The sequence below is a fragment of the Marmota monax genome, unplaced genomic scaffold (genome assembly GCF_021218885.2).
Source record: "Marmota monax isolate L192 unplaced genomic scaffold, Marmota_monax_Labrador192_F-V1.1 WCK01_AAM20220418_F8-fsc00222, whole genome shotgun sequence".
Classification (NCBI taxonomy): domain Eukaryota; kingdom Metazoa; phylum Chordata; class Mammalia; order Rodentia; family Sciuridae; genus Marmota; species Marmota monax.
In genome coordinates, this window is record NW_026694968.1 from 2,439,895 (window position 1) to 2,456,019 (window position 16,125).

A 16,125-nucleotide genomic window follows, 5' to 3' on the forward strand; every position below is an offset into this window, starting at 1 on the left:
CATCTTCCTTGGCACATAGCTCAACTACACATGGGGGTCTCCTTGTGCTAATGTGACTAGCTGACTTTCACCTAGTGGAATGTAAGTACAAGTTTCTGTACTGCATTTAGGCTTGGTCAATAAAAATTTCCATGAACATGCTTCTGTACTGTGTCTTTCCCTCCAGGATGACTAGAATAAAGATGGTCCCAAGGAAGACCTTAAAAGTCACATGTGAGGGGCTGAGGCTGTAGCTCAGTGGTAGAGTACCTGCTTTGCACATGTGGGGCACTGGGTTCAATCTTCAGCACCACATAAAAATAAATAAAGATATGTGTCCTTCTACAACTATAACATACGTCTATGAAAAATGACAGAGGCAACAACAGCCTAAATGACCACATGGAAGAAGACTACCCTGACTGCCTGTTAATCTACTAGCAATGTTAATGTGAACAAAAAATAAACTTGTATTTGCATCATTATATATTTTGAGGTGTGTTTGTGACAGCAATTAGCTCAACTTATTTTAAAGTTTAAATAATGCAGATTTTTAGAATCTTAATGACTTTAGCAACCTAAGAACTCTTTATGAAAAAGGATGGTTTAGGTTCAACTAAAATACTCAAAATTAAGGAAATCTCATACAGTATTTATCTAAATGTTTAAAAACTTCTTGTCAAAATTCTTATTAACAAATAATGCATTAGTCAAAAATGCCTAAGCCAAATACATAAACATCTATGAATTACAAAGTCATCTGCTTCAATGACAACATCATGAAAAGTTATTATAATAAGGGACATTAATTATATGACATTATATCAACATTGAGTGTTCAGATTGTGCCAAACACTGTAATGAGTCATTTAGCATTACATTATCCCCTTTATTTCTCATCTCAACTCCCTGAGGGAAATTCTACTATAATCCCCACTTTATGAATGAGAAAATTGAGGTATAGAATAACTTATTCATATCATAAGAGTTACAAAATGACACAGCTGGAATTTGAACTCTACAGTTCAAATTCCTGAGCTCCTGCTCTTCACTACTAGGTAACAATGGCTCTGCAAGTAAAACGTCTTATCACCCCAAAATTATAAAATTTGGAGAGTAATTTAATTTGAAACTAAATGAAATAAAAATGAACATTAAATAAAGAATCCTCTAAATAGTTACAAAATATGAATAATAAGTGGTTCTATCTGATGCAAATGATATTTAAAAAGCCAGGACCAAATTGCTTTCTCTTTCAGTCTCTTCCTTGACAAACAGTATTAAATCATAACCTTCACAATGAATAAGGGCAGAGATTCATGAGTGAGCATCTAACCTCTTATTTCTAGTTTGTTGTCACCCTGATCAGAAAACCAGTCCCTGGTAGATTTATTAATGGCAACATAACTCTCAACATTTCTTTGATTTCTGACTTTTTGGTTCAACCCCTGACCTCATGAAGTCAATTGCCAAGCTTTCTAATTCTTCCTTGAAAATGTCAGGTGCATTCAATTCCCCTTACTATGTTCACTGCCATTGTTTTAAATCAGATTCTTACTACCTATCACCTACTCCAGTGTTTTTCTAACATTTTTTTTTCTCCTAGTACTGGGGACTGAACCCAGGGGTGCTTTACCACTGAGTCACACCCGAGCCTTTTAAATTTTACTTTATTTTTAAATTAAAAAAATGTTAGTTGTAGGTGGACACAATACCTTTATTTTATTTTTTTAATGTGGTGCTGAGGATTGAACCCATTGCCTCACACATGCTAGGCAAGCGCTCTACAACTGAGCCACAATTGCAGCCCTGTTTTTAAATTTTAAGACAAGGTTTCACTAAGTTGCTGAGGCTGGCCTTGAACTTGCAATCCTCCTGCCTTAGTCCCCTGAGTTGCTAGGATTACAAGCATGTGCCACTGCACCTGTTTTTTTTCTAACTTTTTAGATTGTCTTCCTGTTAATAGAAATATTTTACATCTTGACCCAGTATAAACACATATATATGTGCATTTATAACCGACATCAAATCTTTATGAAATAAGATTTTCTCTTCCTAAGAGCAATGTACTCTAATATTACTTAATATTTGGTTACATCTCTCACTATCAATTTCATGATCACTGGTGGGTCACAGCTAGTAGTGTGAATAACTTTACCTGTTGCAAATGCTTCCTTAGTGCCATCATGGTCTCCTGGCTCCTTTCTTTTCACCTCCACCAAATTAAACTTTTTAAAGGGCCATACTAACTATGTCTACTTTTTATCCTGTCTACTTCATGTCCTAAATGGATCCTTCCTATAATCTAAAGAATAAAGTCCAAATCCCTTGGTCTACCAGACCTACGTCAATACATTACCCCAACTACAAAGTGAATAATCCTGATCATAACTTGAGCTTTTCTGATTCTTCTCAGATCACATTCTTTTCCCAAGTCCTTAGATATGCTTGTGAAAATTCTACTCAATCATTCAGTATATATTTATTTAGTGAGTAGTTACATGTCCTATCCATAGAGTGAAGCAGGTGGTCCCTGTACTCATAGAGCTTATAGTAGAGTACTGTAAATGAGAAATTACTGACAAAAGGAGAAATAGAATACAGCTGGACTACAGAGAGAAAGATATCACCTAGTGAATGGCAATGTGGCACCAAGTCTCCAAGAGAAAAGCCATTTGCTTAATCTAAGTACCAAAGGATTTCCCAGATAAAAAGTAGGAAAATAGGATGCCAAGGGTTCTGAAGAAAAAAATGGTACATAGAAATCCAAAGAAGTAGAAGACCAGCTTGCTACAGCAGAGAAAATTCAAGGCAGAGCAGTCCATCAGCCTGGGGAAAATGGAACAGTATGCCGTAGATGATGTTATATCCTAGATTGAAGTATTTACCATGACAACCTATGCTAGGTATCTTAGCATCTACAAAGGTTTAAGGCATGTTTTCTTGCCATCCAGGAACTCACATTCTTCTGTGAAAACTGATAGGTAAGCCTGTAGTGGAGCCAAAGTAGATACATGTACAAATAGTTCAGAGAAAGGATTTAACTTTTCCTGACATATTGGGAAAAGCTTCCTAGAGGAGGTAATACCTGAACAGAAATTTGAAAAATGATATGAGTTCCCTAGCTGACAATGACTTATAAAGCAAAGGACCAGCATATATAAAATTATAGTACCAAGAAAAAATTTTTAAAAAGCATGACTTTTCCATGATGGCCCACAGGAGAATTGTGTTATCTTTTTTTTAATATATATATATGACAGCGGGATGCATTACAATTCTTATTACACATATAGAGCACAATTTTTCATATCTCTGGTCGTATACAAAATACTTTCACACCAATTCATGTCTTCATACATGTACTTCGGATAATAATTATCATCACATTTCACCATCATTTCTAACCCATGCCCTCTCCCCTCCCTTCCCCTCCAACCCCTCTGCCCTATCTAGAGTTCATCTATTCCTCCCATGCTCCCGCTCCCTATCCCACTATGAATCAGCCTCCTTATATCAAAGAAAACATTTGGCATTTGTTTTTTGGGGATTGGCTAACTTCACTTAGCATCATCTTCTCTAACTCCATTTTGAAGACAAACAACAATAAATGTTGGCAAGGATGTGGGGAAAAAGGCACACTCATACACTGTTGGCGGGACTAAAAATTGGTGCAGCCAAAATGGAAAGCAGAGTGGAGATTTCTTGGAAAATTGAGAATGGAACCACCATTTGACCCACCTATCCCTCTCCTCAGTCTATACTCAAAGGACCTAAAAACAGCACACTACAGGGACACAGCCATATCATTGTTTATAGCAGCACAATTCACAATAGCTAAACTGTGGAACCAACCTAGATGACTTTCAATAGATGAATGGATAAAAAAAATGTGGCAGATATACACAATGGAATATTACTCAGCAATAAAAGAGAATAAAATCATGGCATTTGCAGGAGGATTGTGTTTTCATGCTCCTCAGAATTTAGAGACCCTGTACCACCATGGAGTTAGTTGGCAGATTGAAGAAACAGGCTTCATCTCCTTTTTTCTTTTTTAAATCATACAAGGAAGCTTATCATAGTACTGTACTTACAGAAAGCACTCAATATCAGTAAATATGTATTTACTAAGTGATCCCTTATTTGAGGAAGGAATAAGAGAGTAAACATATTCTAAGATAATTTTCATGGGCTGGGAAGGATATTACCAAAGAAGGAAGTGAAATATCTGTGACTCAAAAATTCAAATGGTAGGGGAAGAACTCCAAATCAATGGGCCTGGGACTCCCTTGTAAATGAAGGTAATAAAAATAGGTTAGGTGAGAAATTACATAAATTACTTATTAAAAATGTGTAAAACTGAATGTTTTTAATTTAAAAAAATTGTGTGCCTACAAGTACTGGCATAGTTGATATCATTTCAAGCAGAGAATAGAGAATTTAATAGTCATTTCTTCTCCACCTTTCGATATCTATGCATTGAGTTTTAAGAAAATCATTTAAATTATCTTCAGCAGACATTACTAACTCAGTCCATACCAATGAATTCCAATGACATCATTGTTTCCATGGTAACTAATGCACTTCAAAAGGGGGAAAACAGAGAACAAGACTAAAAACCAGGGGAAAAAATGGAATAAAGTGGAATAAATAAAGCATAACATCTCCTTTGCATTTATGGAACACTTTCTAATTTCAAACACTTTACCATTATTTAGACTCTGAGGCTTTTAAGAGCCAGGGGATCTTAGAAGTGATCAAATCCACTTCTCACTTTCAGCCCAGATTCCCTTCTCAAGGTAGCTGCACTATGGTTGTCAAATCACAGATAGAGCTCATTGTCAAAATAGTTCTCACTCATTTACTTGTAAACGTTGTTGAACATCTTTTTTGGTCTGAAAGTTTAAGAAATCATTAAGACATTCTACCTCTTTAAAAAATTTCACATTTGAAAGGGCAAATAATTTTAAAATATGGGTAAAAATAGGGCTATAATAAAGATATTGGAAGGCATAAAAAAAAACAAAGGAAGGAACCATTAATTCCATCTTGGAATCAATCTTAGAATACACAGCTTCAGTGACTTATTTCTACTCTCCTTCAGTCCCACACACCCACAACCACATCCTGGACCTTACCATGACCCAGATCTGCTCCAGTTCTGTAAATCTGAACTCCAACATTAACTGTTCGATCCCAAACAGTTCTCTTATTCTCTAAATAATGCCTGAAATACTCCTATGTGCCTTATACAGCCCATCATCCTTCACTTGAGATACTTCTTCCCGCATTCCCTAATATCCTCAACTTTTACCCTTCAATGGCATCCACCTAATAGTAGCCTAACCTGGATTTTGTGACCATCCCTTTCCCCCTTTGTTATGTTCTAGAAGGAGTAACTTTCTACTTTCTGTCTTAAAACCTAGAGAAAATTTTGTTAGAACAGTATGAGGCTGTTTACCTTTTTATTTATTAACAGGTAGTAAGTGCCACGGGCTGCCAGTAAGTGCAAGTTAACTCCTGAACTAAAAGGAGTTAGACAAGATGAATTTGGCAACTATGGTTATCAGACTCTCAACTAGCAAAGTCTAGTAGTCTAGTAGGAAATTCCCCATAGCTGCTGCCACCTCAAATGACAGTGTCAGCTGAAATGGTCTATTGACAAGGGGATAAAATAGGAAAAAGTTCTTATTCCCACCCTTTTAAGTTTATTTTCCTCACAGACTTCATGATGTTTCGAATGAGCTAGACAAGTTTCTCTACCTCCACCTTACAGAATGAGAAGTTAAGCATTTACTTACACACAGAAAGAAGGCCATTATCCTAATCTTAAGGTGATCTTAACAGACCATGGGCCCTGTTACCTCATTTCTGCCAGAAAGAATGACAGATTACTTGTAAATTCAGAGTCATCATTTTTAGTAGAAAGCCCTCTCTCTTAATTTTATAATTTAAAATATCATATAATAAGCAAACCTATTTAGCTATCTGGGTGGGCATTATTCATTTCTAGTTTTTCTTGGAGGACATAAAGTCACTCTGTTCAAACTAGGTGTTTTAGAGACAAAGTTTTATGAGATGACCATTTGGATATCATTGCTTTAAAATTTTTCTAAGCTAAAATTCACAACATAGAACACTGGCCCTACACTACTTATCAATCACAATTTTACCCTTGCTAGTGAAAAATAGCCTTAGATTACTTGGAAGGTAAGAGTTAAGGTGTCTTCCTTATTAGGCTTAATTTTCTCTTCTTTTTCTTTTTTTTTGCCCTGTGTGCTGTGTGCATGTAAGGTAAGTAATCCACCACTGAGCCACAACCCCCACTTCCCAGGCTCCTCTATTTTCACCAGAGCATGTTGATCCAACCCAGAGCTCCACATCTTGTCAATGCACACAGCTCTGCATTAACTGGCAAGAGAGAAGAGGTACTTGTCAAGGAGGGTCACCTGAATCCCACTATTGTACAATTTTATACTTTTCAAATCTCCCCTGATAAATATTTATGAAAGCTTTTCTGAGAGTCCATTCATTCTAATACATTATTGGGTCTTATCCTGTGTCATGGTCTCATTGAAGTATCTGAAGATAGTTATGAATTCTTTCTATGCCAAAATGAACATAATTGAGCATACAACTTGTTATGGGAAACAGGAGATAGAGAGAATTATGAGATCTCTGAAGCTAATCCAAGAGCTAAAAAAGCTCTGTTGTATAAACTTTAAAATCTATCCTTGAAGTTAGCAAGTCCACTAGAGAGCTGCATAGACAGAAGTATCACTTTGACCTTGGACTTGTACACCTTGTACACCTTGTCACCTCAGCTTACTCTAATTGTCCCCTGGCACAGTTTCTCTTGTTGAGGCATACTTGAAGGAGAAAACTTTTTTTATTGTAAAGAAGTAATGAGAACATGTTCAATATATATAGTTCCTTCTTTCTGAGAACACAGAAAAGTTCTCTTCTGGTCTCAGCTGTTTCTCTGGAGCACCCAGACTTTTTTCACCTTCTGGTAGTTGAGGGTGTTTTAATGGTGCCCTTGGCTGGTAGAAAACTCAGGGCATGCCTCCAGCAGGTATTGAAGTTCTAATGGCATGCATTTATACTGACTTTCTATTCATTCTATCTGATTTAAATTATTCTTTGTCTGTTTTATTATATTTTTACCTTGTTCAATTTTATCATACTGTGCAGAAAATCCTGAAGTATCTCTTAGAAGAAGGTAGGCTAATAGTGAGTAAAAATGTAGGTGTTTTAGTCAGCTATTTTGCTGCTGTGACTAAAGTACACAACCAGCACAATTGTAGGGAAGGAAAAGTTTATTTGCAGGCTCATGGTTTTAGAGGTCTTAGTCCATAGAAAGCCGGCTCTATTCCTTGAGGAGGCTGGAGGTGCTCGAGGTGAAGCAGAACATCATGGCAGAAGAGTGTGACAGAGGTAAGCAGTTCACATGATGATCAGAAAGCAGAGCCACTCCACTGGCCAGACACAAAATATATACCCACAAACCACATCCCCAATGTCCCACCTCTTCCAGCCACACCCCACTTGCCTCTAGTCACCACTCAGTTAATCCCATCAGGAAATTAATACACTGATTGGGTTAAGGCTCTCACAATCCAATAATTTTTACTCTGAACCTTCTTGCATTGTCTCACATGTGAGCTTCTGGGGGACAACTCACATCAAACCATAATAGTAGGAGACAACAAAAGAAAAAAGTATTCTTTTTTCACTTGTTCTCCCATAAGTGATCTCTTCAAGTCTATCTACCTAGTTTTCTAAAATGCTCGTCATTGTCATTTTTTTTTTTTTTTAGTGAAGAAGGCTACAAGTATTTGAGAGGAATAGTACTTTTTCAGAAAACTTGTATCAGAAGGATATTTCAGAATTTTTCTTAATTAATAATGTATAGACAGGTACCTATAAGAGCTTTTAAAGTGACCATAAATATGAACTAGGAATTTCATAAAAATTTCTGTACTAGACTAAATTAAAACTCAGACTATATTCTTCAATTACTTGCTTCTTCAGTTAGAAGAGTTTCATTTTTTTTCAATAATGTAGCTGTCGATGCTTACCGGCACATGGACTTTTCGAAACATCTCAGCACCTTTGTGTGCATCCATCAATGCAATGTCTTGGGGTGTGGAGACAATCACAGCACCTAACCAAAAGAGAAACAAAACTGTTGGGAGTCGGCCGGGCTCCAAAGACTAACTTCCCCATCCCCCAAGAAGAGTCATCCAATGGTGAGCCCTGCTGGCTCACATGATCCTTACCCACCAATCAGACTAGCTCTGCTGACTCACATGATCCTTACCCACCAATCAGAAAGCACCCCATGCCAACTGTCAAACTGTTCAACCACTAAACTGTCATAACTGTCAAACTGCCCCCGGCTCTATAAATATGCAGAGCTGTTCCTCAATACACGGGCATTTTCTCTGACCACGGGCCTTGTTCATTCTTTCATTGGTACCAAAACCTGGGATGGGGAATGCCTTGGTGCTCGAGGGCCCCCTCTCTCAAGGCTTGCCGTCATCGTCCACTCTTTCGAGCACTGCTGCTACTCACACAACACTGGCTCTTCAGTAGGTGAGTTCCCCTTTGGGGTATCCAACTTCAGACGGGCTACACAGGGGCTTTGACCGTGATCATCCGGAAAACCTCTGACGCCCAATCTGGAGGAGAGAACGCACCCCACCACGACCTTCACAGTCACCGTGGACTCTCTGGAACCCGGTTCATGAGTGGGAGGTACTGAGGGGTGGAAGAACAGGCACTCCTCTCTCTCTCTCTCTTAACCACTCTTGTCCCTCTCCTGAACTATGGGGGCCTCTTGTTCCTTCCATGCAGATTCCCACTTATTAAACTCTGCACACAAGATTGGCCTTACTATCAATTAGACAATCAAAGTCAATGGCCCCTAGGAGGATCCCTAGATCCCACAATTCTCAGAGATCTGTTTAACTTCTGCGAGTGCTCAAAAAAGTGGAAGGAGATCCCCTATGTTGAGGCTTTTTTTCTCTTCTTCGTTTTCACCCCAGCCTATCCAGCAGATGAACCCCATCCCTACCGACCTCCCCCGTTGGCTCCGTCCAGCCCCTCAGGTGCTCCCCCTGACTCAGCCGACAACTTTAATCCTCCCAAACTAGTCCCACAAACCATGACCCCCTTAAGAGAGGTTGCTGGACCTGAGGGCATTATCGAGGTACATGTCCCATTCTTTATGAATGACCTCACGCAACTTGAGCGAAGGTTGGGCTCATTCACCACAGAAGAGAGTTTCAATGGGTCCTCCAGGCTTATAGCTTCACTTATAAATGTTATTGGCTAATACTCTCCTTCTTGAGGAACGTACCAGAGTCTGGGAACTTGCCAGAGCCCATGCAGATGAAACTCACCGAGTTAATCCCAGTCACCCTCCGGGGCCACTTGCTGCCCCAGATAATATACAAGTTGGCACACAGAGTAGGGACTGATTCTTTGAATGTATTATTGCTGGGCTAAAAAAAGCAGCACGTAAGGCCGTCAATTTCCAAAAATTACAAGAGACCCCATCGGAATTTCTGGATCAGCTTACGAAAGCCCTTCAGCAGTAACCTAGATCCCGAAACCACAGATGGCCGTCATGTCCTTATGACATATTTCCTCTCGCAGAACTACCCCGACATCCGGGCCAAACTAAAAAAGCTCAAACAAAGCCCTGCCACCCCCCAGACTGAGAAATTTCAGATGCTAGCCCAGGCCCTGCAGGGTGCTTCCTCGGGTCATCACCCATCACCGCGGGTCAAACACCCCCCCCCCGCCCCCCGCCGCCCCCCCCCCCCCCCCCCACCGCGCCTACTTCAAGTGTGGCAAGGAGGGACATTGGGTCAGGGCATGCCCCACACAACGCACTCCACGTACCCCATGCCCTAAATATCAACAACAAGGTCATTGGGGCTCTGACTGTCCTAGATCCCGTAGGAGGCCTATGGCCAGGGAATCCTCCGACCTTCTGGGCATGGCAATCAATTGACAGAGTCTTGGGTCCTTGTCCCCAGCCATAATGATCAATAGACAGGGACCCAGGGTGCAGATTCAGGTGGATAGGCGCAAGGTTGACTTTCTCCTTGACACCGGGGCTACCTTCTTAGGCCTGACAGAATTCTGGGGTTAAACAGTGCCGTCCACCTCTCCTATTGTTGGGGTAGGAGGAAAGACCATCTATCCAAGAAAGACTCCCCTATTACTCTGTTCCATAGACAACTTCCCATTCTCTCAGACATTCCTAATTATGCCTCAATGTCCAGTTCCTTTGCTGGGCTGAGATATTCTCTCTAAATTCAATACAACAATCAACATCCGGGCTCCTGGCATCAGTCAGGCCCCATAATCGGCCTGTTCATCTTTTCTGGCCCTTTTGGCAGAAGACTGGCCATTCTGCTCCACTTGTGAGGCTGACATGAAACACCATACTAAAAAATACCCCTTACCTATGAACCTGGTTGACCTGATTGTATGGGATACCCACACCCCCTCCACTGTTTCCTGCCCACCAGTTAACATTCATCTCATGCTATCTTTTTTTATATATTTATTTTTTAGCTGTAGTTGGACATAATACCTTTATTTATTTTAGCGTGGTGCTGAGGATGGAACCCAGGGCCTCGTATGTGCTAGGCAAGTATTCTATTGCTGAGCCACAACCCTAGCCCCAAAACAATGCTATCTTTTAATTCTTCATGAAAACATGACTTCTCTAACATTATGTTCCTTACAGATTCAAAGAGTCTACTCCATGAGTTAGGTAATTCATACAGATTTTATATAAATAAGAAAGATGAGGAAATGTGTACTTTGCTCTTGCCTTAGACTCCTCACTTCTAAAATCACAACTGATCAGTGATTAAGAATCATAACTACATCACTGAATCCTCTTCCCATTCACATAATGTGCTAGTGAGACATGCATAAAGCACGCATTACGTCAAGAAGCTAATAATCTATCTGGGAGACCTTCCCGCCAAAAAAAAAAAAAAAATCAAAGATTACAACACAAAGTGCTAAGTATTAAACCAGAGATGTATATCTGAAGTTATAAAGGAGGGACAGGAAGGAACAGAGGATGATGCACTATGGGGTGGGAGGTGAAAGGTTAGAAGCATTGAGGAAAAGTTCCAGGAAAGGATATTCCTAAGTAGAGACCCAAAAGTTTATTTTTTATTTTTATTTTTTAAGAGAGAGAGAGAGAGAGAGAGAGAGAATTTTTTAATATTTACTTTTTAGTTTTTGGCAGACACAACATCTTTGTTTGTATGTGGTGCTGAGGATTGAACCCGGGCCGCACGCATGCCAGGCGAGCGTGCTACTACTTGAGCCACATCCCCAGCCCCCAAAAGTTTATTTTTAAAAAAAAATTTTTAAAGACAAGGACTCTTTTTTATATATTTATTTTTTTAGTTTTAAGTGGACACAATATCTTTATCATATATTTATGTGGTGCTGAGGATCAAACTCCATGTCTCAAGCATTCTAGGAGAATGCTCTACCACTGAGCCACAACCCCAACTCCCTAAAGTTTATATTCTAGAAAACTCACATTGTAGAGATGGTTTGGTGGGGGATAAACTGAGAGCCATGGCATGAATTCAGATTCAAAATAGTGGTGACTTGAATTAAGGCAGTACTTAAGTGACAGAGATGGAAGCTTCCCTAGATTTCCACTTTTAGCCTTACAGAAACCAGATAGCTATTGGGATGGATACAGAGTTTTGAGAAAAACTGAAGTATGATTTTTTCATTAAGTGAGAATAACAAAGGCCTATTTATGATTGACAGAGGCTATAAATTTCTTAAATTTTATGGTTTCTTCTACATTGGAATTTTTTGCAGTACAAAGATGTGGTTTCTTTTAGATAATAACCCCAAAATAATTAACATGAACATGTTATAGATCACATGATTGGCCAAAACCTTTTAACTAAATACACAGTGCTAGGACATTTCAGAACCCCAAACCATTAAATTGGTACCAAATTGTAAGGTTTATCATAGTTAACGAAAATAGAGAAAGAATTAACAATAACTGATTATACCAAGTGGAGGACAAATGACACTACAAAGTACTGTCCGAAGGGACATTCTGAAGAAATTAGAATAGAGAAAATTTGTGGGTGAAACTAGTTTTCACCAAGTACATGGTAGGTAATATAAGCATAACAAACTTAAAAAAAGTCTGTGCAACAGTAAGCTATAAATTCATCTTGCAATCAGCATTTTCATTTCTGCAAAACTTTATCTTTCACATTAAATGTCACTAATTTGAATTTCATTGATTTTGTAAGTTTTCTTATATTTTTATGTTTTTAGTGTTTTTAATTATATAAGAGCTATAAACAAAATGAATTTGTGTTTACATCTATTTAAGTAACTAGTTTTATAATAAAAATGAATCAATATGGGATAAGGGGAGGAAATTACTTTCCCTTTAGAAGGAGGGTTTATATTCATTATTCAAGTTTGAGATATACCAGCTTTAGAATTCAAACACACAAGGATTTGAAGTTTGATTCTATAACTGATTACCTTGTGATTCAGGGATTACTTAACCTGAGTTTCAGTTTCTTCATTTACAAAATGACACAGTGATATTTAGATTTCAAGATCTGTTATGATTTAGATACTAGGTGTCTCCCAAAAGCTCATGTGTGAGATAATATAAGAAGGTTTAAAGGAGAAATTATTGGGTTATGAGAGCCTTAACCCAATCAGTAAATTAATTCCCTGACAGGAATTAACCGAGTGGTAACTGCAGGATGGTAGGGTGTGGCTGACGGAGGTGGGTCACTGGGGGTATACATTGGTGAGCTAAGCTTAGTGTGTCTGTATGGCTCTCTCTTTCTCTCCCTCCCCCACCTCCACCTTGGTGTGATGTCTTGAGCTGCTTCTCTCCACAACACTCTTCTAACAAAATGCTCTGCCTCACCTCCAGCCCCTAGGATGGAGTCACTATCTATGGACTGAGACCTCTGAAACTGTGAGCCCCCAGAAAAACTTCTCCTCTAATTGTTCTTGTCAGGTCTTTTGGTCATAACAGTGAAAAAGCTGACTAAATCAGGACTGAAATAATACAATAAACCACTGTACACAGAAGCTTAATATGGTGCCTCACATTCAGTAATGATAGATATTGTTAATAATATCATCACCATTATTATGTTTTTTATTGCTATTATTAAAATGTCTTAGAAGTTTCTGAGAAGATCATTTTCCTATATGCCATCAGACAACTGCATCTTACTTTCAAACTGTTCCATGGGCAGCCATCTTCCTATTTTAATTTATTCTGCCTAATAAACTATGGTTCTTTTTCCTCTATTTTAAGGATGGATGGAAATCATATTTCTGCAAAAATTATACTCTACAAATCTGATATATTTCTATGGTTTGCTACCTTTTAGATTCTGTTGTCAATGTTTCACCATATTTTCATTTTCAGCCATTCTGAAGGGATGAATTCTAGCTCTGGCCCCATCTAGCTATGTAACTAATCTTGTACAAATAACTCAGAATCACTCTGGGTATCAGTTTTCATAGCTGTAAAATTACTACATGTACTGGTCTCCAAGGTCTCATTTATCTCTGATTATATAATATAGCATTCCCACTTAACTCTAAACATTTTCAAAACCACCCTTGCTCAACCTGACTGCCCTAAAATAATCTCATTTAGGTCAATGTGAAATGCCCTCTCCTTCAAGAAGTATTGCCTCTCAATCTCAGAGCCATTCTCTTTATACATATGGAAACTCCTTAGTTATTCCCTCTAAATCTTCTCCTTAAATATATACTACTATACACTCTTGTCTACTATTTGCACTATCATTACAAAATATAGCTTTATGATTGTTATGATTTGGATGTGATTTGTCCCCCAAGGGTTCATTTGGTAGAGGTTTGGTCCTCCCTGTGATGACTCTGACGTGACAGAACTTTTAAGAGGTGGGACCAGAACGTTTAAGAGATGGGTCCTTTAGGGAAATAATCAGGCTTTCATTGGGGATGCTGTCTTTAGAAAAAAATAAGGTAATTTTCATAGGACCCCAGTTAGTTCCTGCAAAAGAGAGTTGTTATAAAAGAGAGCCTGACTGACCCTTTCAATTTCTCAGACTTCCTGTCTTATTATGTGATTCCTACTCCCACATGCCATTATGCCATCTACCGTGATGTGATATAGTCAAGGAGGTGTTTACCAGAGACCAAATGGATGGGGCTACCTGATTTTAGGTTTTCAGCCTCTAAAACTGTGAGCTAAATAAACCCATTTTCTTTATAATAACTATCCTTATGTATTTTGTTTAAGTGGAAAACAAGTTAACACAATGGGAAGTCATGTTTATTTTCATCTTTTTAGTCAAACAAAAATAATGATGTAATATCTTACACAAAATAGGCACTTAACAAAAGATCAGTGACTTAACAACTTTCTTTTATTTTCAGACTTATCCATCCTAGATTACTGCAGCTTGAATTCTTAGTTGGTAACTCCTTAAATTAAGACTCAAGAGCTCTGCATTATGTACTATACAACCTCAAAAAATTCAGTAAATCTCAATACATCTCAATTAACTCCTCTATAAAATGAATTTATTTCCATAGGTCTATTTAAAGTGTTATTTCATTATTTTATAAAAAATAATATGAAAAAATAATAATTATGTTCATTGACATTATTTTTAATAGCTATAAGACACTAGAGAGAGGGATTAAAGTGATTTGAATTTCTCTATACTTAACCCTAACAAAATCACAAATAAGCATTCATTTTAGCTGAGATTCTTTGCTGTCTGAATAGCACATAAATTAATAACTTTTTGACAAGGACAACCAGTATGTCCCATTTAATATTCACAAAATATGTGAACATTTCATTGGAACTACCAACCACATTAATAGAAATTAGTGACTAAGTCTTTGATCACAATATAATCAGCCTTTGGCATACTGTCCTGGTCCAACATAAATCACTATCTCTTCATGTTGCACTAAAATGTAGTGCATCATGTAAATAACCATTTCAAACAGCCCAACAATGGCATTTAGAATTTACGAGAAGAAATAAATAAACAATAAACAAAACCTCCAATAAAATTAAATTTAATCCTTAATCAATTTATATATCTTAATTCCAAATTTTTAACTTTAAAAGAACTATGTCAATTTTTTCTTATTAGTATCTCTTAGTTTAAAAAATGGTATCCAAACCCTGGTGTTACATTTTATCTTTATGGTTCTTGGCTTTTCTTCCTATTAAATTTTAATTTTGTTCATGGCTCATGAAATGTGAACCATTATGAACACGCCTAGAAATGTCTTCCTTTATAACTTCACTAATGATGTCACTGTAGTTTCATGATGCTGGAAAACTTGTGCTCCCTGTACTGACCATAAGGAAATGTCAGCAAAAGCAAAAAATGTCAGCAGTAGCATTAAAAAAAAAAAAAAAAAAGAGAATGCTCAGTTTGCAATAAATGGGATTATCTGGGAGACTGATTGCCCATCTCAAGAATCCCATTGAGAAATCTCTATCCATTTTCTAAGGTAAATGTCTAAGTCCTAGCAAATAATATTATTTAAATATATTTCCCAACTTGTAATCTGCTTTTTATCAGCTGTCAAATTCTGAGAAAGGTCATCTTGGTAGATTCTGAAAAATATGAAAACATCTTACAAAATAATTTAGAGTACTATCTTAATTGTTAATTCTCTTTACTATTAAGAGGAAAATCTACAACTGGATATCTGGATTTGGGTCAGAGTTCAGAGTAATTAAACACTTAAAACTAATTATTCCAGATGTTAGGCTGATCATAATTACACCACTGTTGGAACTACTCAACTATGCATTCTAGTCTCCAGGGCATAGATGGAATCTAATTCCCAAGTTTGATTGAGAACTTCAGGGTTGGAACCTCATAAACATGTACAACAAAATCTGCTCAGAAGTATACCTGGAGGAATAATTCTATATCTTACAACTACTGAGCCCATCAATGCAAAACCAACTAAGACTAAAAACAAACATTAACTATTATTCTTAATGCTCACAGTGCTTTTAATATTTAGTGCTACTGATTCTCCTTAATTTTTTTTTAG

General features: G+C 37.7%; 1 protein-coding gene across 2 annotated transcripts in view; it reads right to left on the reverse strand.

Annotated features, from left to right (window-relative positions):
• Positions 1-16,125, reverse strand: part of LOC124081270 (iron-sulfur protein NUBPL) — a 177,825-nt gene that overhangs the window by 23,615 nt on the left and 138,085 nt on the right. For both annotated transcript variants that reach the window (XM_046427486.2, XM_046427487.2), the window contains one exon: positions 8,064-8,149. In XM_046427486.2, the coding sequence (XP_046283442.1) occupies positions 8,064-8,149 (86 nt within the window). The remainder of the gene's footprint in view (positions 1-8,063; positions 8,150-16,125) is intronic.